Source organism: Polyodon spathula, chromosome 24 (genome assembly GCF_017654505.1).
Source record: "Polyodon spathula isolate WHYD16114869_AA chromosome 24, ASM1765450v1, whole genome shotgun sequence".
In the NCBI taxonomy this organism is placed as follows: Eukaryota; Metazoa; Chordata; class Actinopteri; order Acipenseriformes; family Polyodontidae; genus Polyodon; species Polyodon spathula.
In genome coordinates this window covers 14,654,004-14,681,178 of record NC_054557.1, presented here as the reverse complement: position 1 = coordinate 14,681,178, position 27,175 = coordinate 14,654,004, and the positions used below count along the sequence as shown (strand labels likewise).

Genomic DNA, 27,175 nt, shown 5'->3' with positions numbered 1-27,175 from the left:
ATTAATATTTTTGACTTTGTAGGCAAAGTTCCTTACCCAAGATCAAATTAATGGTAAGAGCGTTATGATCTATCTATCTATCTATCTATTTGTCTATCTATCTATCTATCTATCTTCTATGTGATCAAAAAATATTTTCTGATTCTAGATGGCAACATATTATGTAAAATTGTGTATATTTGACAGTATATAGTTGAATTTCTCAGTGCAGTGAATTGGTGATCTTATGAGCAATTCAGAGTTAAAGTTCATTCCCTTCCTCGCTGTTATTAAAACAAGGATACACCTATTTTGTCAGCAAAGTGTAACTATTGGGGTTCAGAGTTCATTTGGTTTAGTGGTGCCCCAGTAAGTTATGGATGACAGAGTCCTGCTAAAGTGCATGCAATAGGAGAAAGGGATGGGAAATAGTGTGTTTTTAAGGTGAAGGATCTTTACAATATAAAGTGAGTGACGTCCTTCTGACTATGTATTTTGCCCATTCAAAGTTGCAGTTGTATAACTATAAAATGGTAACAGTTTAAAATGCAATTGAATCCCAAAGACCCTGCTTTTAAATCTCTCTTTCCTAGCGATATAGAAAGAAGGGTATTATTATTCCCCTTCTTTGCTGGGATCCCAGATTAGGGGCGCCCCCTGCTGTAGTGTGGAGGAAGCAGGAAGCGCTGTCAGGAGAGTAGCACTTTACCTGCTAGGGACACTAGACTCATTATTCTGGCTACAGAGACCCCTGAAGCACAAACAAGCAGGGGTGTTTTCCTTACTCAGAAATAGATTGCGAACTGAATGTGATTTTTAGAGTGCTTAAACAGTCAGAAAGCTTTGTGTGTCGTGTTAGTTTATCCCATACCTAATGCTGATCAACAGAAAGACACACAGCCCAAAATGACATTATTACAGTAAACCTGCAGTGACTTAAGATCAATTACATGCACCTATATGAAAATGTAAATGAGAGAACCCTTACCATGCGTGAATGGGTGGCTAACTGTCATATATTTTAAATTACAAACGCTAAATCGATGTGTATGTATTTATTTCACTTAACAATTTTTTTATGATTAACTGATTGTACGACTATAAACAAACCACATTCATTCCACATTGCTATTCCCTGGGTGTCCAGCCTGTTTGGATTGTCTTATATCAATAAATAAAACAATGGCTTTTTATTTACTGCCCCTAGAATTCAAGGAGTGTTTCTCTCTGTATGACAAGAAGCGCAAGGGGAAGATTGTGGCGAAGGATCTCATCACAGTGATGCGCTGCCTGGGGACCTGCCCTACATTCGGAGAAGTGGACCGGCTGCTTCAGGTGCACAAAATAGGCAAGTCTTTGTAGGGTTTGTTTGTGGCCCTTGTCCTAGCCCACCAGGTAGGCACCAGCAAGCATTTGAATTGTGCTCTGACCTTGTCAAGGTAAGCAGTTTCCTCCTTGGTTCCCTTGAAAGTAATGACAGGCTGTACAGTCATACTGTACAATATAAACTGTTTGGGCAGGGTTGCCCAGTCACGGTCCTGGAGGGCCGTTCTACTGTAGGGTTAACAGCTTAACTAACAAACTACTTTAGGGTCTGGATGCAGGATGAATGGGTTCAATTAATCAATTCAGAACAGGTTTGGAACGAAGACCCGGACTAGAAGGACCAGCTTTGGCCACCCCCAGGTTAGGGTGTGTTGAAGGAGAGGACCAGCCTTTACAAGTGTTTAAATAACTCAGCCCAGGGGGAAAGCCCGGCTGGATTAATACAGTTATAGAGCGGTGGAAATTAGACCCGCCACTGTTTAGATCAGGGGTGGCCAAAGTGGACTTTTCCACTTCTGGTCTTTGTTTCCAGCCCTGGTCTGAGTTGTTTAATTGAACAACAGCCTAAAGCAGTTCATAATCTAGTTTGAGCTGTTAAACCTGGAGTGAACTGGTCCTCCAGGACCAGGACTGGACACTTTCTTTATCGAGGGGAGCCACGATCCGGTGACGGCAGGCTTTCTAACCCTCTGCAGATAAGAACGGGGAGCTGGACTTCTCCACGTTCCTTACAATGATGTACAGACAGATGCAGCAGGAGGACCCCAAGACAGAGATCACTGAGGCCATGCTGATGACAGACAAGAAGAAGAAGGGCTACATCCTGGCATCAGAGCTGAGAGCCAAACTCACAGGGCTGGGAGAGAAACTCACCGACAAAGAAGGTCTGGAGAATGAAATAGAATGATGTTAAACAACGAAGGACCAGAGAATGAAATAGAATGATGATGTTAAACACAGACTAAGATTGCTGCTGCTTAGTGCACTGAGTTTTAAAAAAAAAAAAAATAGATCTGGTAAAATATACATTCACTGAGCAGAATTTCATATAAAAGCTATTCACCATGGTCAACAGGTAAATGTGGAAGTGCAGCTCTGACTGTGTAACCTAATAGGCACCCTTGCTTTTACAAACACTGTGAAATATATGCAAGATGTTTTTTTTTGAGTGGTGTCCTGTGGGTTTGCACTTTATACAGCTTCCTAGCATCCTAGGACTTGCACTTTACCAAAATAATATCTTCCAAGCAGATATTACATTAAATTGATTTTTCAAATCAGGTAATCTACAATATACTGTTATACCAGTTAAATAAACAAACACGTTGGATGCAAAAAGTGTTGCAGATTATGAAGCTTATGCATCAGAAATGCTGTAAGATCTGTAAGCTAGTTTGTCAGTTTCAGAATGTGTAGATGGTAGATGCCTTCCAGCACTGAACTTCATCTTCTTTTCACAACTTCTAGTTGATGATCTCCTGAAAGAAGCAAACGTCGGCTCTGATGGCATTGTTCGCTATGAAGAGTTCATCGCAATGGTGACCCTCCCACCACCGGATTACTGAGCTTCTACAGAAGCAATAGAAATGCACACACCTGGGAACTCACGCTCAGCTTTCACATCCATCTGTCTCTTATCAATTATTAATCCAGCGCTTTCAAAAGGCACTGCGTCCCATTTCGCAGCCCAGTATATCTTCCCATGTAATCCATCCCATTTTAACAGCTTGTCAAGTGAACATGGATACTGGGGTTTTTAATACTGAATGCCAATGGATATATATCTGATAATTTGTACTCTAGATCGAGATGGGTCACGGAAACTATAATATATTAACTACAGTTTCACACAACCAGGTGCATTTCATTTATTTCTTTAAAAGGGCAGAGGTTGTTAAATTATGATGAACTGAGGCAGTTAAGATGGCCTCCCAAATACACAGATTTGCAGAACCTAAATGTATAAAACTGGCAGTCTATCATTTTACTTTAGAGCACAAATTATTTTGTTCCTTGACAAACCACTAGATGGCCTTGAATAAACCCAGTGTTTGCTTAACATTGCTGTATGTGTGAATGGTTGAATATGAATATACATTTCTTTATTTTATTATTCCAAATGTCATCCAATACCCCATTAAAACAAACCTTTAGGATGACTAAGCCACGTGGTATAAACCCAGCTGTTGATTCTTTTAAACACCTTTAAGAACGGACAATGCAAAACCCACAGATCTACCTTTACAAGGATTAGCAACTAGAAAAATGTTTATTTAAAAATAACAACTTTAGAATGTTAGGTTCACGGAAAAAACACACACACAAATACCCAGTAGCTGAATGTGTTTTATTACATCTAAAGTTCTCTACATAAACAGGTAACATTGAATAGTTCAACAATTTCTTCCAATGCATGTAATAAATATTTTTCACTTCGTACTTTATACAAACTGACATTGGTCTACTGTACATATTTTTTTGTTTTCTTTAAAAATTCATTGTTTCAGGTTTGGCATGCCATAAAGAAAGATTTGTGAAGAAATGTAAGGCAGTGAATGCAGATATTAGCAGAGCATGGACTTTCAGGAGGCTCTGCTAATTGGTTTAGTTTTGGAGCGATTGGAATATGTCTAATTAAAATATTAAACTAGTTCTACGCGGTTTTGTCGACTTAAAGAAATAAACACACTAATTACTGGAAATTATAGATTACAAACCTCTGATGTTCCAAGAATACCATCACACACATGTATTATAGTTACATTTCCCTTTCAAGTTTGCAGCAATGTACTGTATATTTAAAAAAACCTACCAAAATTAACTTTTCAAATGCATGAAGTATTCCATTGTAATTCTGATCAGATGCTTGCATGATTCACAGGGGTTTACTGTGTTGTAACCAAACTCACAACAAACTAAAAAAGCATTAATACAAGCATGCCTTTGAAACAAAACATGATCCTGTTCGAGCCAATTTCATCACTTCACACAGGGCATGCATGTCTCAGATATTTAAAATTAGGAATACGGGCTGATGCATCTGATCTTAAAACACAATGTTCAAGTGTTTCATCAGTTGAATGTCCAGGACCACCAGTACAATGTCATAGCACATTAAACACATTATCTAAATATTTCTGAAAAGGGTACCAGTACAGACTTTCCAGTTACTAAATATTTAGAAAAAATGCTGCATCTGGTAAAGATAACTGTGCATTGTGTGTAAAGCAGTGTGTTACAGACTTACCTGGTCCCAATTTAGTTTTGTGGCTTGGTCTTTACGGCGTTTCATAACAGGTCAAATTATTGATGTGTCCCCAAATTAGACCGGACTTATCCCCCCCCCCCAAAAAAAAATTATTTCTTAGTGGTAGCACTGAAGCAAGTTTTCACAGAGCTACTTTTTGGAAGCTGTATTTTTCCGCTTCTATTTTCTATTACAGGAATAATTCATAATGGATTTTAGTCCAAACACACCGATCAGCACCTCTATTCTTGCGCTATGTAAGCTATGAGAAACCAAAACTTTTATTTTAATAGTACAACAACTGAGAGAAGCACAATTATTCTGTTCTTTTCCAAACGTGGACAAGAGATACAATATTTATATATATATTATATATATATAGTTTAATTATAGAACTGAGCCAGGATATAACAACTTCCTTGATGAAACACCTCAAGCTGAACAGAAAAAAGAAACAACATTGAAATCACAATGAAATAAATATAAAATCAAACTAGACACCTGGTGAGACATTCTTTACTGAACAACCAATCCAAGACACTTACTACTGTGTGTTTGGACCAAAATCCATTTCGGAACTATACCCTCGATAATGCACAGTCTGCCAAGAGGATTCCTGAATTTCAGCAGCTCTTTTCTGGGTTCTGTAAAGCAAGGGGTCAGTGGAAACCCACTCACTATTGTCTTCCATTTCTTTTGACATTTCCTTTTCCCCTAGAAGTCAGAAACTTTACATAACAGTAAGTGTCAAACAGGGTATGTTCTGCCTCAAATAAATTATTACTCGTGTTATTATTGAGAAATAAAGCAAGTGTGAAGACAATCATTTAAATATTAAAAATAGGTCCTACAAAGTCATTTACATCTTATTTACGTTTAGGCCAGCCAATAAACAAACAAAAAGAACAGGAAGCAAACTAAATGGGTTAGCATAAGGAAAGCAACACAACATAAAAACATGGAATGACTACATAGAAGTAACTAATGAAACTGAACTGGATTATGATTGTGTGATTCGGAGGTAAAGATCAGCGACTGATATGCTGGCACCCTGACTAGCCAATGAAAAAGGGACTTCAGATGCATGTCAACAACAATAAAGCCTCAACAATATCGACTGGACTCTAAAATAAATCATTTCCCAGGAAACACAGTAAATTTGTTTTTGAAATTGTGTGCCTGACAAGCAGGGAAGAAAGGGAACACTGACAGCTCCTGACTGACAGGTTCCAATCTTAAGGTTAAGACCGCAAAAAAAAAAAAAAAAAAAAAAAAAGTAATACTGTGCTAACAGAACCCGGACTTGCTATGAAAATTTCTAACAAAAACATGTCAGTGTTTTTTTGCCATTGGGAAACGTGTTTTATAAATAAATAGTATGGGAAATGCTACATACTTAGAGATTTACAAAATGACTTAATAAATCTTGAAATGCTATTTTAACAAAATATAGGTTTTTCCATTTAGATTTATTTCAATTTATCAAGAGTATAGGCTACTCAGAAAAGTGTAAAGGAAAAGCAAGGCAGCTCAAAGAGAAAGCCATGAGCCAACCTTTATGTACAAATAAACCAGAAATGGCATATTTAATAGAACTGTGAAACTTAGCAACACCCTGTATACGGTACTCTGTGAAACAGTTACTTTGTGAAGCGATACTTCAAAATTTTAATATCCTTTATCTGCATGAAAAAAAACTTTTTTGCCAACCACCGATATCCGAAATGCTTTCGTAAAGAAATATTCCTACAATGATTTAAAACAGAAATTAGATACTTAGAAACCAATATCACGGTAAAGAAAAAATAATGCCATTGATGTGCAAAAAAAAAGTATAATATATTACGGGACAAAAAACGTGTACGGTGTAAAATCTTCAGCATCCCAAAAAATCGACTGAAGTTACCTTACGGGACAGGCAGTCCTAAGTTTATATACAAAAGTAAAACTGAAAATATATTTTTGTTCTCTGTACATGGCGCTGTTGTTCTTTTAAAAGGAAAAAAAACAAAAACAAAAAAAACTATATTTTGATTCTCTAAAACTTAAAGCAAATCGGACCACAAAGTTTCACTTCCTTCTACTCCAGATAGTCAGTCCAATGAAATGACGTCTGGCATGGCGCCGTACAATGTCGTGGGCTCCGTGCCATTCCGGTTTGCTACGGGGTGGAGGTGGTTGTCTCTCAAGCTGCTGGAGGACACCAGGCTGCTGCTGCTGCTGCTGCTGCTGCTGCCGTTAACCGGGGCTAGCGCGCTGCTGACAGGTGTGCTGGGCTGCTCCAGGAACATCTGAGAGGAGCTGTACGGGAGGAAGCGGTTGATAGACGGGTGCAGGATGTCGTGGTCCTCAGATGCAGACGCAGCAGCGGCTGCTGCAGCCAGAAGGGTGGTGCCATAATGCTTCAAAACAAAGAATTGGAGAAGGGTTGCAAGTAAGAAGAGGGTTCCTTGGAAGGTACTTCCGTAGTACTAAAAATACACTTTTTTTTGCACTAGAACAAGTATTACATTTTCAACATGTACTTTTATATAGCAACATTACAGCCTTACTTTCCACCATTTAAACCTTCTATTAGAGAAGGAGCCTTTATATTAGGAGAGGCTGCTAATCTAACTGGAGATTCAATCATTCATACAGTATATATATACTGAATTTTTGGGGGTTTATTTTTTGTTCAGTCTGGGGGCTGTTATCAGTTTTTATTATTTGGCAAAATAGGTTATTAAAAACACCAATCAAAACACACCAAATTTCAGTTTCTAAAATACACTATGTTTCATGAATACATACACACACATTAAGTTTACTCACAGCAAAATGTAGAAGAGGGGACCACACCTCAGATTCCACAAGAAATTACAGTATTTATTCCAGCAAGAGGAGCTTTGAACATGCTGTTCTGTGAAATGACAGTCATGGGGGATGCAATGGTCTGACATGGAGGGTTCTGTATGAAAGCAGATTGCTCCAGAATAAACCTCCCTATCACCTTCTGCTGAAAATACCTCCGACAAGCATCTTTGCAGCTTTCAGAAAGGTCCCTCTGGGAATTGTCTTCTTCCATAACCTGACTGCCCTCCTGCAGAACCTGAAGCAGCCTGCAAGCACTCTTTTACAAAGCTTCACAGAGACTGTGGGTAATTTTGCCCTTGAAATAACACTTTTTTTAATATTCTGTTTTAGGTGAGAGTACTTGCAAAGCCAGTAGCATTTACCACACCTTACTGACAGATAAGCCTATGTGACCTCTCAGGCTCTGCATTTCACGTGTATGGAGTCATGGGCACTTTTTAAATATACAGGGCTTAGGTAGGATCTATGATTATCAAGCAACTGCATGTTTATCAAAGATACTTCAGTAGCAGCAGCGTATGAAAATACTGAATGCTGCAGCAGGGATTTTACAAACCATTTCATTACAAACCAAAACGTTGCTTGCTAGGGATCCAATATCATATACTAAACCACAGTTACTATACGTACCTGATTGTCACCTTGTAAAAAGGAGAAGAAATCAAGACCTGTTAAAATAAACAAACAAATAAATAAATACTACATGCTTTTCGATATTTTCTTTTCATATATTACACACATATGGATAGATTTCTAAAACAGACATCATTCCACGTCAGTCCCATCAGATTGGGTCACCATGACCTAGAATCATCTCACAAAAAATGCCCATGCATAGTTTGACAGTTACAAAAACGGAACTCTGAACCACTGAAATCAGGTATTACTGTGTGTAATATATATATGAGAGAGAGAGAGAGAAAGAGAGAGCTTTATCACAGTAATGCCAACAGCTGAAGCGGTTTACCTTGCAGTTCATATGGCAATGTGTGGTAAGAATGACGGTAGTCCTGGATTAGTGGAGGAGGAGGAGGGATGTAGTTGGTGTCCACTGTTGGAATGCTGGGCGTCCTGGGGGCTGGTGACACCTGATGGTGCAGATTTAACACCCTGGACAAGAAAATAAATCAATAAACAAACCGTAAATTAACAAAGGAAAAACCTCTCTCTTCATAAAACTATAAAATAACAAACAGGAACTGAACACAAAAGGAGCAGCAGTATAACCAACTTTTCATGAAGAGATTTAAAAATATTTCAGTAAACAAGCTCAGGGGCCGTAACCTCCCTGAGCGGCCGCAAGTCTCCAGGCCTGCGCTCGGCACTCACCCCTTGCTGATGGCCGGAGAGGCCGGGGACAGGGAGGTGCAGCTCCTCTTGGCTGGTGGCTCGTCATCCTCGTCGTCATCGGAAGAGCTGTCCAGCGTCAGGTCAATCACCTCCACCTTCATGCTGTTGTGCAAATTCTGTCTCTGCTCTGACAAAGTGGCTCGACAGGCACCTGCACCACAAAGAAACAGGAATAAATAACATGCACTTGCCAGCACATGCCAGTGGTGTTTACTCTCTACACAACTCTGAATTACCTACTCGTCCATGGGAAGACTTTGTACAAAGGAGGAAAAAGTTTGATATTCCAGTGCAATTCCAGTTGTCATTTTATATGAAAATACATCTTTAGATTTTATTGATTGCACTGATCACAAAGTGTTCTGGATCTCTGAAAACATAAATCTTCTGCTTTGTGACAATGCTTTTATTTTATTTTTTATACGACACAAAGAAACTACGTTGCAAACCAGTCCCGTCATGTGGCAGTTCTCATCTGCTTTACCTTCTACTCCATTGTAAGCTGTTACTTCTTGTACTTCCTTCTTCCATCGCATGGGGGCCCAGGACCCATCCTCTTTAAACTGAATTTCATCACAGTCTGTGCAGCTATTCAAAATTTCCATAAATAACCTAAATGAAGAATGTGAAGGCAGAACAGAAAAAAAACCCTTCAAAGTTCAATTTACATTCCAACTTCACAAGGATTGTTGTGGGATGGAGCGCTAAGTGGATCTGTATACTTTAGATTACTGGCATAATAGTTACAATTGTTACCAATACAAAAAAAAAAAGTCTTGAACTGCTTGATGATTTCCCTTGTTTGAAACCAATAAATAAGGGAGGTGCTTTCTGGACTCTCAGATTCATTTTGTTGAGCTAGGGATATTAACCCTAGAGTTACAGATCAAAACCAGACATCTGACAACCTTCATCACTGATAATTTGTATGATTTACATTCCAATACAAGCGATAAAGATGGCAGGAGGATTAAAAGTTTAATCAGATTTTCAACAATGCCTCAAAAGACCTGTTAATGCAACAAAATCCTATTCCCCCCAAGCCTCCTTAAAAACAAACTACTACATTTGCTTTTTATACCCCGTGGCCTTTCTGAGCTGAGACTGCCTAAGATGTGACAATTAGCACCCTTTGAAGTGCGATCTGTTTCTTCATGTGCACTCCAGAGCACTAGTGACTGGTCTGCAATTACCAGACATGGCTTCACCGAGCCTGAGCAGAATACTAAGCAGGACTCCACACAGTGTGTCCTTGTCAGGGGTTAAGTCCCCTGTGTGCAATAAAGCAGCAAAATAATGTATATAAATTGAGCGATGAATACACTTAATCTCTGAACCCTTTCTTTACTTTTCAGAAAATAGAAGACTGCAGGCTGCAATGACAAGACAGCTTCTTTATATAAAACAGCAACTCTTGACACAGTCTGACAGACGTACGTCAATATTACAAAAACTAGTAACTGTTACAAAACAGGTCAAATGGAAGTTCATTTTAAAATCATAATGATTAATCTGAGTTTTGTTTTAATATAGTAAGGCACACAGGATGGCTAATTCTCACGGGATGTACCCCCCCCCCCCCCTTTTTTTTTTCTTTTTTACTGCTACAGCACAGTTACTCTGCATCACTCTGTAAAGTTCAGTAATAAAGACATGTTTTAAAAAGACATTCTGAAGCAAAGAGAAGTGGAACAGACTGTGCTGGAACATAGTTGAAGTAAAGGGAGTGGCTTTGTTATCCTCTGGATTAATCATTAACCAAGCAGCATGTTCGATACAGTTCTAAATCAGAAACTTAAGCAGCTATTTCACATAAGTTATGCAACAGATTGAATGGAGCACTAATGCTCAAGCATGTTATGTGTGTCTCTTTCACGATAACTTGTTTGTTTATCGCACTCACCCATCAATGATGAGATGTTCATATGGAGCCTTCTTGTCACAAACAGGACACACCCATGTTGGCTTTTTCTCATTCATCTGTATGTACAGTGTGGCATCGAAGCATTGCAGATGAGAGCAAGTCAGAGAACGACATGCAATCGTCAACCGCATTTTCCCAAGCTGTAAGCAAGAGGAGTTTATTTTGGCTTCATTGTCAAAAAAAAAAAAAAAAAAAAAAAACCACACACATCACTTTTCTTAATTCTAAAATTAATCAACATATTTCACTTTGCCACACTTATACATTATACATATACATTAGATTAACATACTAGAATCGAATTCTCTTCTCAATCTCTGGGATGCACACAGGCTGCAGTATTGTATTTTAAAATCACCGCTCATGTCTGAACAAGACATTCATCAAGACCTCCAGTTTACATCTCAGATCATTGTCAGGGCATGCCACAAGTTGGTTTTATTATTAAATGTAAAGGACACATCTAGTTATTGTTGAAAATGCCCCATTATCAAGGAGCTGAATAGTCACGCTCAGAAGCCAACCTGTCAAATGAGGTTGGAGGAGTTCCCAGAAAGGATGCCCTTTTTCAAATTTGTTTGCGGCAAACGTGAATTAAAAGACAAGGAGGGGAGTAGATCCTGCATGTCAGATTATTTAGGAGAATGAAAGCAAGTATCTGGGAAATGATGTTCTCGAGTAGATGTGATGAACTCGTTACAAAGCACTCAACAACTTACCGGACATAACAAGGAGACCCGCAAACTGGTGGTGGCAATTTCACTATCTGGATCAGCCGTCAGCTTCTCTTTAACTGCAATCCAGAAAAGAAATAATATTTAATATCACTACCCATTACAATGGCTCTAAATCTTCAGCTGAGTGAACAGAAATGTAATTGTGTTGCTTCAACGCACCAGACAGTAAAACCAGCTCGTTAGACTTGAACACTGATCACATTGTCCATTCCCTACAGTTAGAAGGCGTGAAGAAAAACATTTACATAATGTCTGAGTTTCGCCTCCACATCCTGCTGAAATCAAAAGCACCATGAAAACCTAAACCAAACCTAAACCCTTTAACCAGTGCTTACAGTGCAGTAAGCAAACAAGATCACAGAATACCTACTCAGTGCTCTGGAATGATCTGGGTTCCTTATGCCTTTCGACCTTAGTCTTTGTAACAATACTGCAGAGGACTGCTGTTTCACAAGGTAAACTGCCAAGGAGTAGTTCTGCAAGTAGGAAAAACAAAACACTTAACATAACATAGCATCTTCACATAAATATTTTAAAAAGGAGCGATCTGATCCCAATGATGATCAATACAAAAATAAATGACCGGGGAAAAAAAACACAATCACACTGGTTCTGGAGCTGGGTTACGTTTGTGCTCAATTGTGTTGAAAATTGAAACTCCTAATTAACAGACTGCAATCTAGTTGCAGACAGTGCGAATCAATTCAGCTATATCTTGCCAAAAGGCAAAGCTTACATAACACTGTATTCGAGGTTTTGATGTGGAAACCACAACTGAAAGACATCAGTGTAAAGATATGCGCTCTACCAGGTTCAGACGCGCAGATCAGCATATCAAAATAAACTGTAATAAATCCACTTTAAGCATTCTTGGAATTAGTATTCAAGCTTTCTGGTTTAAGTTACAGATGTTTACAGTCTGGTTTACAGGAAGGTTACTGAAGAAATTATTATAATAACAACAACAACCCTAGTGCCCAGACCACCTATATTTTTGTGCTCACCCTTCCAATTTCAGCTGTCCATGAGACCACAATGGTGTTTGGTACTGTTGTGGACAATCTCACCAGCGAAGTAATATTGATCGGTCGGCTGGGTCGCTTTGGTTCTACACCATTTTTGGTTGGAGGAAGGTAGCCCTAGGACATATCAAACCTGAGTTAGAAGCATATCATTCTACAAGTACCTATACATCATTTCTGTACAGTGCAATACTTACAGGAAGGTTACATGGCTTTCCATTCACTTTCACACAGAGATTGGGTGGAAAGTGGTCTTCCTGCGGACAGCTCGTTTCTGATAAACAAAACCTAAAACAAATAAAAAAGTCAGCTGCATATCATAACCAATTTAAGACTTATGCACAGTGCCCATGTTCAAACTGCATTTTCATTACCTGTTTATCAATACATTTAGCTGGTAACCCTTTGGTTGTCTGATACCAGCTCTGCAAAGGCACACTATATATCAATTAGAAGTACACAGGTTTTTTTTTAATTTTATTTTTTTAAATAAGTAGCGGAGGCCTACCTTAGCTGAACCTGAACAGTGAAGTCACATTTGGTCCCCGAGATGTCCCTGGTGAAAACAAAAACATGGTATATGAAATGCAATTGTACTGGGGTTTTGCTATAGTGAATTCAATTAATTGTAATGGCAGATCAACAAATGAGATAACTCATTAGACAGTTTCAGTGTCCTGTGCTGAAGGAACAAAAAATTGCAGAGACGTAAATAGCAGCTTATTGGATTAGTGGTCTGCTGTTTTGAGTAGAGTTATCGTTCTTATACAACATGCATTCTGCAGTTGAGTGGAGCTAGCCTTCCTTGAGCTACATACAGTAGGGCTGCAGAGTTGAAAGAGTTAAATGCACAGACTCCGAGGTACTTCCTGTATTACGTGTTGTGGTTTCATGTTACTTTTAAGTTTGAAAGCACTGAACAGCATAATGCTGTAGAACTCATCCAGCTGAACAGTGCCCTCACCCCGCAAACAAGATCTGTTCATCAGAACAAAGGCAGTACTTACATTGAGCTGCTTATCTGCTGAACTTGTTGAGGTGTCAACGCAAAAGCAAAACATGTTTCCTGAAACCGCTGGCTATTATCTGAAGCTGGAAAGAAAACAAAATATTGTTCATGGATATCAAAAACACACAAAAAAAAGTATGGTTAACGTACAATCAGAATTTTACTAAAAGCAGCCGCTCAATCTTTTTTAAAAGAAGAACTGAATGTAAATCTTCCCAATCGCTTCCAAGTGAACTAGAAAACTGGTATTAACCTGAGGGCCAGTCAACTGCAGGGAATATTGGCATTATGCTGAGGTGCCTATAACATGCCCTGTATAGTATATTGGGTGGATATACTATATACGTGCACATCAGCAGCTCTAGCTCGGTTTGACAAAACAACATTAAAGCCTCCTTTGCTTATTTTTGGTAAGTTTAAGTATCAAGCTCATATTCTCTCTTTTATTGTTTGCAGTTAATCTCCAAATTCCTAACAAGTTCACTGCATGACGTTATGATGATGAATAGGGTGTGAACTCATGAATTGTCTGCCAGTTACTGAACTCCCTACTAACTGCCAAATCAGAGTTTCATATGCCACTGATCTGAAAACTGTCGTTTTATACCTATCTATACAACAATATACAGCAGAGTGGATTACTTACACTTTCCTACATATTTTTAATGATTAAAGAAACAAAAGATTTATTTTATATAAATCACTTTCTTAGGCCATGAAAAGTAGCCAGTATATTGTTTGCAGGGTTACATAAATGATCCAGGTTCCAATTAAAAACAGTGGAACTAAGACAATTAGCAAGGCCTGTAATCATCCCACCATTACAAAACATTCTGTACTTCCTAACCAGCATGGATGCCTAAATATAGCGACCCAATCATTCCGTCACAGTCTAATCTCATCTTTCAACTGGGTGCAAAACTAATCTGGCTATGCATGGTCAGCTGGAGCCTGGAACAATCACACTTCAAGTTACTTGCCTGGGATCCAAACAGTGTGGACAACTATGGTTCAGTCGCACTTGGTAAAAAAGGAATTGATATCTGTACTAGAATAATAAACTGCAGGCCAAACCTCTTCCATGTTTGTGAGTGTAGGGGAATCAAGGCCACACGGACAGTAAACAGAACTGCACACGGTGTTCCCTTTAGAAAAATACGAATTGCGCCCTTAGAGCGACCATATTCAAAATTAAAAATGCTTCAAAAAACAAGCAACTTACTCCTCATCATAAAAAATCCCTTCCTGCAACATGTGCACATAGTTTACATCTTTCAGCCACAATATTTATTTAAAAAACCTGTTGACATGTAACACTACCTGCCACAGAGACATGGAACCCAGAGTGTCATTAACTGACATTAAAAATATGACTAGTCATGGTCCTTTAAATAAATTAGACTATGGAAAGTTTTTTTTTTTTTTTTTTTTTTCAAAATTAACCAAGTGTCGAAATAGCATCAATATCACTTGGACATTAAAGTACCATACACATTTATTTTAATACTTGATTAAAAAAAAAAAAAGAAGATGATATACTAATATAAATACCAACTAACTAATGTGATAATTACTTTAAAGTCGATTTCTCTTTGCTATGTTTCGTAAACAGTAAAGATGTATCACTAATCCTTTGCAATTCCTGATGCAGATGGTTGTGCTGCTCATTACCGTAGCTTTTATTGAATGCAAGGTACAATGTAATTGGAGTTACAGATATAGAACTGGATACTTCGCATACATTTATATGAATTTTGTAACTCAGGATAATGACATCTCCAGTTAACTGTCCTAACTACAGTTGCCATGGTGCTGTTTGACATTATCATATCCCTGCTTCTTGCATCAAAGGATTCCACAGGAAATAAGCAATAAAACTAAAGTGTCAGCAGCCTAATTAACTCTGCTTGCAAGCCATTAAAAACTACCCCAGTTTATGCCTTAATGTATTCCTTTTAAGAAAAAAGGAAAGAGGGTCATTATACAAGCAAACTACAAACAGTTAAACAAGACCTAATTGGGGACTCTAACTTATCCATCCCCCAACATCAAAAGAAATGGTCAAGAGCGAGGCAGGTGAAGGGAGGGGGGTGTGGGTGTGGGGGTCTTACCCAGGCTGGTGGGCTTGATGAGTTCATCCAGCATGTCGTAAAAAGACAGCTTCTGCAGCTTGACGTCAGGATGGACAGGGTGCAGGGAGGAGGTGAGGTGTGGCAGGTCCAGTTCATGTTTGGGTCCCAGTAGCGACACAGGAAGCAGCGTCGAGGTGGCAGTGTGGCCGTCGTATGTGAGCTGGGGGATGCTGGAGGTGGACAGGCCGGAGGACAGGGAAGCCCTGGTCGAGTGGACACTAAGGGAGGACAAGTCCGCCGGCGTCACCATTTTGTTTGGAAACCTCCGTCTGTAGAGTTCTTTGATTTTCATTTGCACAGCAGGGCTGCAACCAGCTTTTAATAAGTGCAGGGCTTTTGTAAGGAGTTCGTGTTTACGTCCGTGTTTGTTTCGCCCAGCGTATCCCAGCAGTACTTGGAGCTCCGAAACACGAAGGCTCATTACCATTTGCTAAAATAATGGGACAGAAAACAGAAACCAGTTATTGATTGTTTAGAAGTACAGAGAGAAACCTTTGTAAGTTCAAGCACACTGGCAGTTGTGTTTATTTCTGATATTCCAGAGACACTTCAAATCCAATACAGTATGCCTGCAGGGTAATATCACTAATAGACAAAACTCAAAAACATGAAAGGTGGATTGAGAAAGTGAGGTTTGATATTTTATGGTTGCTTGGTTTTTCACAGGATAAAAACAGCTGGCTATTAAAAGGTGAAAGGCAGGTCACTGTATTGAGGTCAAAGCTGTGCACTACCAGCTTGTGTAAAACAGTGGTTTACCAAGAATAAACATACATGATCATAAAAATACACAAGGATTTACAGCATGCCATGCAATTAAAAATGTTTCATATTTCATCTCCCCTGGGTAACAAACCCAGTAAGGTATCAAATAACCACGTGACAATCACATTGGAATTCCCCTGGTATAAAAACTGTGAATGATGATAGGCTCAATACTTAGACAGGAAATAGGGCTGAAGCATCTAGAAGGGTAGAAACTGGGCCCCAAGCAACTATAGTACATTCATGCCATTTTCTACCAAGTACTGTCTTCCCTCAACTGGCAGCAGTAATTGAGACTACACTCAAGATGCAACAGCAAACCCCTGAAGGTTCAGTTCAGGATCCTGAGGGGGGACCGAGGATGGAGTTTAATGGCCTGCACAATAAAATATGCATGTAGTGGGGAAGTGGTTCATGATCCAGTACTGGAAAAAAACAAACCTTAAGCAGAGTTAACTGTACAGCTGTGATGATGGCTACCCTTCTCAAAGACACAGGATAGCAGAGTCTTAACCCACTAACTGCAGTCTGGAGCAGCGCGGGCAGTGGTACAGGACAATTAGCAGGTGCAACAGCAAATTACATATACTTTGACTAACAAATGACTTGGGAAAGACGGTTCCCAGCACTGGAGTCAAACAACTTAATGACAGGGTGCGCAACACCACCCAGTCGAGACGCGTTAGCTGGGATATAAAAGAACATCTGTTTATTTTCCTGATCCGTGGACTGTACAGAACAGTCTGTGCCAGTTCAGGGTGTTCTGTGCACACTGGAAAAGGATCTGTCCCAGTGGCTCCCCAGCTCCAGGGTTTTTGTTACAACTAATAGTAAAACATTAATTATAAAGCTTCACTACTTTTCAGTGCACAGTAATTCTGACTTTAGGATACAGAAATGTTTGACTGTGCACCATCAGATGACAACATACCACCCCCGAATCCCACCCCTCAAGAAGCAACAAGGCACCTCTCACGGATTAGTGTCGATCACTTTATATAGTTTAAACCAGGGGCACATTAGTCACACCCTTATAATCATTATCTTCTTCGACAGAGTTTTATTTCAAGAAGGGCAAAGTTGTTAATACTGCTCTAAGGTCTGTACTGAGAAGCACAGCACAGACGTTGTGTTTAAGTAAGGGAACGGTACATAACTGAATACGTGTTGCCGGGGCTGGGCGAGGGATTGTTATAGCAACGCTCTGTTGAGGATCGGAGTTCACAGAAGGGACTTATCTTGGAGAAGTCCAAACTTATAACTTCAAAGGCTTGGATGCATGGCACCACCCACAAGTGGCTTATATTAAAACAAAACCAAACAGAAGAAATGAAAAGAGTTCTACTGAAAGCAATATGAAGCAGTCATCTCAATTCCCAAAGGAGATCAATCACATTCCTCACATTGCGAGCAGGGAGCAAGGTCAGGCAGATTTCACATACTGTACTGCCCAGACCACCTAAAAATCACTGAAGAAAAAAAAACAAACAAACTTCACTTTAAAAGGTAAGGGTCCTGTACATAAGAACATAAGAAAGTTTACAAACAAGCAGAGGCCATTCGGTCCATCTTGCTCGCTTGGTTGTTAGTAGCTTATTGATCCCAGAATCTCATCAATCTCAGTATCTCTCATATGGTATTAATAGTGGATATTTTTATTGCCTGCATGCGGTACCTTACACTTTTCTATATTAAATGTCATTTGCCATGTGTCTGCCCAGTGCTGTCTAGATCATTTTGAAATAACAATCTATCAATAAAAGATGTTTAAAATCTCAAATTAAATATTTTAATCTTATTATATATATATATATATATATATATATATATATATATATATATATATAAATAAATGGGTTCTTTCTAGACTGTGTCTGTCAGCATATTTCCTTCTTTTTTGTCATCCCCCCCAGTATGCTTTCCCTGTTAGAGTCAATGTCTCTACTAAAAAAAATCTTTATATGCAGGGTGATCAATGTGGAAAGAAACCCTGAATATTGAAACATGTACAGTGGTGGAGTAAACAGATTCAGAGTGCAACAGGTTCAGGGCAAACAGACAAGTCACACAAGATCAATCTGTTTCTTACTCCCATAATATTTACCACTGATGAATACAGGAGGCAGGGAATGGGTTACAGTTCTATAGCATCAGAGCTTTCTGACGCATACTGCAAACATTAGAATAGCCCTGGTCTCATCGTAACCAACAACAAACAGCACTCTCCACCTTGTTAACAGCAAACAGTCATTGTCAACATCAAAGATATAAAACCCTATTTCTACACAATCAACTATGTTATCAGTTTCACCAAAGGCACCTACTGCCTGAAAGGAGCTCTTTCATCAGCACTTGATAGCAGAACTTTTGAATTCAATTCGATGGAGTCAAATCAGCGAGTATAAAAGGACCTCACGAAAGATGATAGTTCAAGTTTTGGGCAGAACAACTAGCCTTACTCCTCCTAGTAAAGTCACTGCAGGAGTGGCAAAAGGACTGTCAGCTGAAGCAACAAGAAGCAGTCAACTATCGTCCATCTGCCTCGGGAGGTTTAAAGCATATAAATACACAGAGCACTCGACCCGAATTATTTCAGTAAAGATAACCTGAGAAGGAGAAACGAGAAAGCTTTAACGAGTTTTACCAACACAAGACTTACAACGTTAAAAAGCATGTTTATTTAATCATTCAAACCCCCCCATCACTACTTTTCATGCTTTGAGAATAATGAAGCAAGGATTATGTGGGGAGGTGGGAAGCAGAAGACTGAAATCGCTAAATTATGTAACAAAGGTCAATGGCAGCTGATACATTTATAGCAGTCGCTTACAGAGCCTGAAACTGAAAACACCCAGCAATGCCGTACTAAATAAAGCTTCCTCTTATTGCTGTAACTGCTGCCTCCTACATGGTTAACAGAGTCTTGAGCTATTCACTTTGTATATTTTTACAATTTCTCAATTTTACATTCAAGATCAGACTCTAGGATTTGCAGTAAATCCTTGTAATTGGCAGCCTCCAAAAATACTGTTAAAGCATTAGAAGTCAATCCTGTGGTTTATCCAGTTTTCAAATTAAACAGATGCAATGCAATGGCTACCCTCATACAGCTACTGTAACCACGATTCCAGAAAAGCAGCATAAAATCAACTTTATCACCACGGAACAAACCTATTCACAGACATAACTTCAATCTGACAGTAAATGGCTGTAATATATATAGAAAAGGCATGGAATGCTAACATTTCAAGCTATGGAGAGAGTTTCAAGGCGAGACTACAACACAAATAAGGTGGTCCTGGACTGTCTATTTAGCATTTTCAGACAATGAATGTACCCCAGCCATTCTGCTTACCTCAGCCATTAAACTACACTCCTGTATCAATGGCAGATGAGGAATAAAAACAAATGGCAGGACACAACTCTCCAGCTGTCTTCCAGACCTGGCCACTCCCATGAGAATTTCACAGAAGAATTCGGAGCACCACAGTAGAACAGAAGCCAGTCATATTCCTGCCAGGATATTATACCCTTGCATTCCTAAACCTAAAACCTAGCAAGCAAGCCATCGTAACTGATCATCAGCAGCAACATGCTGATAAATGACTGTGTTCAGATTACTGCAGTGGTTTTATTTCAAAGCAGCTGTTTCAGTGCCGTCTGTGAAAGATCTGCTCACCTGAAAAGCTCTCTATCATTTGTGTTAAATGGAATATGATTGTGATAAAATAGGTGAACAAGAAAAAACTCTACAGTATGACAAAGCACTCACAAAATCGAGCTCCCAGTGCACTTAAGCATTACATGTATACAGTAGCACCCCAGCTGAAACTTCTGTCAAAATAATCGTGGTAAAAGGATGCGTGTCAGTACAAAGCAAATCTGTGTTTACTGGAGTTACATTTTCACAGTCACATTTGTTTACCATCAGCACTGTGTAAACTGCCAATTCACAGCATCCTAAATATTAAACATCTTGACAACACATTACTGTGAGGAACACAGACAGTATAGCAAAATTAAACTCAAGTCATGCATCATTTTATTCTCAATGTGTCTGACCAGAACATATTAATATCACAATTTAAAGCTTTAATTCAAAGCCATTTTACTTAGAGGACCACAACAAGCACAGCACAGAATCAATCTTATTTAGTAAATTACTAAAGCTATCAACAAGTTTTACCTTAAAGTAAAACTTTAGATTTTCCCTGCTGACATTCATTTCCTTGTCCTCCTTGGAACTGGGCGTTTTCACACGTGAAGGTCATTATTAAACTGGCATGTCCCTGGGCGGTTCCTTGATTCAAATGCCTCTTATTTTTATTATTGTATACATTATTTTGTTTTTCTCCCCATTCCCTTATCTTTTCATGTCATTTGTTTGCCATTTTTCGCACTGTTCGGAGTTTTGTTGATCCAAAATTACTTTTGTTTCCCTTCCTTTAACTCTTTCTAACACGCTGTCAACCAAATTATACTTTGATCATCCCACAAAATGATGGCTGTTGGTTCCAATTGCTCATCACAGAACAGCTTGCTTGTTTACGTAATATATCTCTGAGGAATGCAATGCCTAATTGTCCGAGACAAGGCACATTCTAGGATAGGTTAAACCCATAAGCATATACAGATTGCAGTGAAGTATGCTATAGACTACTGTCATTTTAGTACAACATAAATGGCATCATACAGATATTTATTTAATCTTATAGTATACTGAAAAGCTTAAATTTCATAAAAGGCACACAATTTGGCTTACTTTACAGCCATATTAAATAAACTTGGGTAATGGTTTATTTATACTGTAAGCCTATAGCACAAAAGTAGGTCTATGTTATCCATTCTTGTACTTCTCACCCCCAGAATGGCTACAAGTAAACACAGTTAATCTTCAAGAGATTGCGGTATTTTAAATGAGACAGGCGCTGAGCTACATGTTTATAGATGTTAAGATTGTAATGTGTAGGTCAGATTACAATCAGTCCTCCAAGAACCTACACTCTGAGTCCAGCTGCGTCAAGATATCCAAGGCTTTTTACAAAACTCATAAAAAGTCAACAAGATCATGTGGGGAGCATATCAAAACTAGATGGAGTTGATCCAGTAAGTTCATTTTGGTGGTCTTTGATTTAGCTAGTTAACTGATTCCCCCCCCCCCCCCCCCCAAACTGAAATGTCTTTCCGTCAAGAAAAACCTACAGCCTGAAACCACCATAAACATGTAATTTTCAACCCTCAAAGCCTCCCACTCACACAGCTGAATTCTCAGACAGGCCAATTAACAGAGCTACTGTAGTTAGGGCAGCAAGGCTCTGTATTTAATGGCCAGTTTGACTGTAAATATAAATCTGTTGTTCAATTTGAAGCAGTTCCAGTTTTGGCGAGCCATGTGAAAATGATCAGTAGATGCTGACAGCGCAGGAGAAGCCAGATGGATATCTGTTAATAACATGCACACTACTTGCATGTAACAAAATGGCACACTGAACTGTTGGCTAAATTGTCACTTTGTTTTAAACGTACCGACCAACTCCTTGCAAAACTCCCCAAAGTAATTATGCCAATTTCTTTCTTAAATAGAAACAAGAGAAAGCCCCAACAACTGCAGCTACAGCACAGTGACACAAATAATAATAACTATATAAAATAAACTGCAGTGCTGTGTATCAGGTTTATTTTGTATGATCAAAGGACTAGTCAGTTCCAGTTAGTTTTGCAAATAAGACCCTGTTTCAAGGTAACTGTTTAACACACCAGTACCTTCCTTTGTTGACTCTGTTAACATGAAGCAGCTGTCTAAAGTTCTATGAAGATTTGAAAGGCCTTTCCTCATGGATTTCTTGAGAGGTTTGTAAATTCTTGTAGAATGAATTGAGTTTCGAGCCAAAACAGAAAAACAAAATTATAATTCTTTACACTACTGATTAGACTGCCAGGACAAGCTGGCAGGAGAGGTTAGAAATGACCATTCTGCAAATAATGACCTTTCCTCTATACAACATACATACCATACTGTAGATTTACTGATCTCAAGGGACTGTATCCAGGGCACTCGCTGGATTGCTTTCAATTTGTATGCAGGGTCAACCACCAAGTTTAGCAAAATGCAGCGACACCCTGAAATCGAGCGCCTTTCAGATTATACTCACAGTGCTTAAAAACAGCATTAGGCTCCTCCAGGACCATACTGAGGCAGTTTTCTTATCACTGTTTTATAAGTATATATGCATGCAACAACCGCAGTGAACATTACAAAAAAAATACACACAAACCACGATGACCTCTTCCTGTATATCCTCACCTTCGGATTTAAGTGTTTGGGTTTTAGACTGAACATGATCATATTGGTCCTGCTCCTAAACTCAGCCTCTAGTTTAATATGGGCTTTTAGCATTTTATTTCAATCTCAACACTTAACTCTACCATTAAACTCCAACAGAAAACCATCTAGAGTACAGACTTCTGGCACACTTATCTTAAATATCCATCAGCAACTACATTTGTTGGATGCCTGCCTATTGTGAAACATGCAAACTTTCACGTAACTGAAAGGGGCTGTCAGTGGGGTAATGCCAACATCAAAACTGTCTGTGTGCATGCTGTGGGTACGGTAAAGCAGGGGCCCCCAAACTATGGTGGCTCAAGGCCCCCCATGACATGAGGCATCCTGACTGAGGACCCCCACCAGGCATTTGGATCCCTTTTGTGGGAGAGGTTGTTTGTTTGCACCGATAGAACTGTTACTAATTTCATTATGTTCAGTGTCATTTAGAAAAAAACAATTTGTATGTGCTGTGGTCCCTCTGAAACCATCCCGGAGCCCCCCCAGGGGTCCTTGAACCCCCGTTTGGGAACCCCTGCTGTAACGCATCAAAAAACAGCAGTGCCCCCTCCCGCTCTTCTGATGTCAAGACATGAAACACATAATAAGGCTCCTACTCAAAACTTGCAAAACCACAAACAATGTTAAAGACAATTCAAATAAAATGCAATTTGCTTCAAAAACTACATTTTCATCACTTTAAAACACCAAGCAGCCAATAAATACTGTAACTCGCCAGCAACTATTAGAATCCCTTAAAACAGAGCACAGGACAAATAACTGCAATGCAAAAGCTGTATTATGTTTGGAGATCCCCTGAGATATTGGGCACTTCAAAGATTACCAAACCCAGGACGGTCTGTGTTTAATGTTTGTGAGAAATGTTAACACAGACTCAATGTATGCATTCAGGCAGCATAATACAAGAACTAAGCCAGTGAACTCTAAATGGTGAGCACATTAAAGCAATAGCCAATAGTCCAGGGCAGTGTTCTGTATGAGCAGCGGTCTTACCCTGGATCTCTTAGGCTTTAAAGGACTGCTGTCAATTCTGTTTCCTCTCAGATTCTGATCATGCGTCACCTAGTTGAACTTGAAGAGAAACAGAATTTAATTAATGATCCATTGCAACAAAAAAAAAAAAGCTTTTAAAAGAAATGTCTGGTGGTAAAGTCAGATCTATTACAAAACTACATTGGCCTCAAAATGTCTAGTGGTAAAGTTTAAAGATATGAATAAGCGGATTAAAAGCAGTACAGTAAAATACAAAAAAACTTGCAAACATATCTGCTTCATCAGAGATCACTGACTGATTCTGTAAAACTCAAAAACTATTGTAATCTGCAAAACCAATAGCAAACATTTATACAAAACAAATATACTGATGACATATCGAAATTAAATGAATAGGCTACTCATTTCAACTTTAATAGTCACTTTTGTAAAACATTGGCTACTCGCAAAATCATGCACTGTGTCCATATCAAAAAGTGAAATTTAAGTTCCAAGCACACATTAAATCAGAAGAGTTGCAAATCTATCCTCCACCCATGCAAACATTCCTGAAACAATCAAACACATTCTTTTGGGGACTCATATACATTTACAGGTCAAGTAAAAGCTCATATGCAAGCTGACTGTATGACAGCTTAGTGCTTCTACAACGGTTCAGGTAATTTGACCAAATACAGCAGTGCGCACCAGAGAGGTATTGTAAATATAGGAGAAGCACCAGAGGTATTGTAAATATTGCACCGTTTTAAGCTTTAACCTCTGAGCATGTCTGACTTGATTACCTGTCAAAACCTTGATAATCCACACATCTACAAAGCCTCCTACATAATTCTAGTGCATCAAGCTTGGTATTACTACATTATAAAAGTCATTATTTACAGGGGAATAAGGAAGACAAATTCGAAAAATGTAACCGTACAGCCAGCTTCCTACACAGTTAAAACAATGTCTATAAATAGAACAAGGGTGAAAATATTTGAATTATTCAGTGGCAGCTGTACAAATCAATCTTTTTATAAACAGGTCTACAGTAACATCACAAAAGTGATTTTATTTTGCTCACACAGAGGAACACAAATCTATGAACAGATGAGCATTAAATTAATGTATAATGGTTATCCTTTAAAATTAGGAACTGCATGCAGTATATTATTTTACTTTCTGACATGCAGCTAAGAGCTAATTAGCAACCCCACGCACGTCATTGTTCAGAGTATGGGAATCTGTAGGTCGGTGGAGTGTTTGGTCATTTTAAACATCCCACATACTGTACCAATAGAAAAAAAACACGTGTTCAAGCGTGGATCATTAGAAGATATTTAACGTCCAGTCCACACTTTAGCCCCACTGCCAACAGAAACATTATCTAATGATGCAACAGTGTTGCCAATATAAAAAAAAATAATTAAATCTCCACTCACGGTTTACTTTTTAGTTTTAGCTAAATGAGATGCTTTGCATAAACCTACCGGATACAGGCAACTATGCAAAAAAATACAGTACATTTGAGCCACCAATATCATTTCAACTATACTGTACCTCTACAGGTTCCCACTATAACCTTTACCACTTCAAAGAAGTGAGTATTTAGAGGGGATGCTATATTTTACATATTACAAACATATAATTAGTAAAGACTCAGCAATTGCTGGAATCCTAGAATAGGCATAATAATAATAATAATAATAATAATAATAATAATAATAATAATAATAATAATAAATAATAATAACATACAGTAGTGCATGTTCATCCACTTATGTAGCAAGTCACAACCATCTTTTTTTGGGAAAGCAATACTTAGATTTTTTTTTTTTTAAACGACTACAAGACACGTTTATTTACACCTTTCTAAATAAATAGACATAAAACCACCACGAGACAAAATTCGGTCAACGGTTAATTCCACGCATATAAAAGAGAGACAGGCTAACAAAACAAGCTTAATACATTAAAATAATGATCATAAAGGACGTTTAGAAAATGTATTACGTCAAAAATAAAATGCACACAATGTTCATTGTAATTCAGTAACACTGCCTACATTACAATGCAATGCAAGTCGCCTTGGATAATGGAGTCTGGCAAATAAATAATTTTACTACATTATTTTTTAGAAATTAAAAGCCAACATATATAGTTATGTCCTAGCTGATAGGGGATTCTCATTTGTGTTTTTTTTTTAAATTTTATTTCTTTGATTATCGTCCTTTCCACACCAAAAACGAAACGGTAGGGAAAATCAACACTTTCCTAGTAAAATACCAAAATTCGCCTTCCAAATTCATACAATATCACAATCTGAAAACAAAAGAATTTTCGGTGCACATAAACCCCTCCAGCCGGCCGAAAACGCCATTATTGTACAGCCACACAATGTCACGATGGGGGGGCCAGTCTCGGTTCAGCAGAGTGGGGTCAAGTCAGCCGCCGAAACACAATCACACATATAGTACAACAGAGCACCACACCGCTTCAAAACGCATCGATCACTACACACACACACACCATCCGACAAAAACACGAACTACAACCAAACCACATGACACGCGTACTGAATTCTGCACACTATAACGACAACAAATGCATCACAATACTACACAAAGTATTTTAGCATTACGAAAAAACCTAAATCTTACAAAAATAGGACACACAGTTGTCAAAAAAAAAAAAAAAAACGTTAGAGATCGTGTCAGAATAGCAACGACTAGTTACTCTAATCATCTAACTTTAAACCAATCACTTCATAATTATTCATTTGTACACCATTCGTGTTGAACCGTTACACGCTGCTGCCTGTGCAGAGCCAGCCTTCACTACACTGTACAGTGCACAACACGGAGCGTTTGTCTCACAAGAAAACACTATCATATTTATGCTTGCATTTGCACCCGGTTGATTAATATTATTATAAACCAATGCACAAAGACACGTGGATCAATCGGCACAGGCTATCTGGTTTGTATATTAAGGCGTCATCATCACAAAAAGCCCACCTCGTCTGCAGATTTCAGCTTGAAAGGAAACCCTAACAACACAGACCCGACTCGAGCAGCCACTACAACAACATCAACAAAAACATGGTCCAGGCATCGCCCCGAACCGCAGCTGAACTTCCACTTCAGCACTGTGTACAGGTCCACTCGGGCGCCTAGGCGTGCTACGTGTGCGTTTATTAACAGCAGAAACGCGTTTCGTCAGTTTAACGGTGATAATTAACCGATTATATCAAATGTGATTTAAAGCTGCGCTTTACCTTCAGTTCCGCACTCTCCGCCATCTTGTTACTCTTGGCGCAGGCGTGATCAACCCCCCCGGCACGTGGGCTCACGCACGGGACGTCGACGTTGTGACGTAGGATTTTAAGTCCAGGCGCTTTTTTTTTTCTCTAACTTGTGGTGGTGGCCAGTGTGCAAGAAGCAGATCTTAATGCGATACCCATTACCTCAATTGAGGGCTTTAAGAGTTTGTTGCAAGCAACTTCAATTA

The 27,175-nt window shown here is 38.8% G+C and overlaps 2 protein-coding genes across 5 annotated transcripts in view; one reads left to right on the top strand and one right to left on the bottom strand.

Moving 5' to 3' along the window:
• Positions 1-4,652, top strand: part of calml4a (calmodulin-like 4a) — a 5,625-nt gene extending 973 nt beyond the window's left edge. The window contains exons 2-5 of the mRNA XM_041226284.1: positions 23-53; positions 1,187-1,327; positions 2,001-2,189; positions 2,773-4,652. Of these exons, the coding sequence (XP_041082218.1) occupies positions 23-53; positions 1,187-1,327; positions 2,001-2,189; positions 2,773-2,870 (459 nt within the window). The 3' untranslated portion in view covers positions 2,871-4,652. The remainder of the gene's footprint in view (positions 1-22; positions 54-1,186; positions 1,328-2,000; positions 2,190-2,772) is intronic.
• LOC121298941 (E3 SUMO-protein ligase PIAS1-like) lies at positions 3,639-27,024 on the bottom strand. Of its 4 annotated transcripts, none has more exons than XM_041226280.1 (15): positions 26,943-27,018; positions 23,687-23,764; positions 15,562-16,012; positions 13,449-13,533; positions 12,950-12,997; positions 12,639-12,729; positions 12,424-12,558; positions 11,790-11,895; positions 11,402-11,475; positions 10,662-10,822; positions 9,243-9,370; positions 8,738-8,909; positions 8,376-8,518; positions 8,039-8,076; positions 3,639-6,954 (listed from the first exon to the last, which is right to left on the bottom strand). In XM_041226280.1, the coding sequence occupies exons 3-15, from the start codon at positions 16,007-16,009 to the stop codon at positions 6,646-6,648; spliced, it is 1,938 nt and encodes a 645-aa protein (XP_041082214.1). In that variant the 5' UTR covers positions 16,010-16,012; positions 23,687-23,764; positions 26,943-27,018; the 3' UTR covers positions 3,639-6,645. The 4 variants fall into 4 exon arrangements, with proteins under 4 accessions (XP_041082214.1, XP_041082213.1, XP_041082216.1 ...); XM_041226282.1 differs by lacking the exon at positions 23,687-23,764 and adding an exon at positions 7,367-7,502 and having other exon boundaries at positions 6,899-6,954; positions 26,943-27,024; XM_041226279.1 differs by lacking the exon at positions 23,687-23,764 and having other exon boundaries at positions 26,943-27,024.
• Between the last annotated feature and the right edge of the window lie 151 nt (positions 27,025-27,175).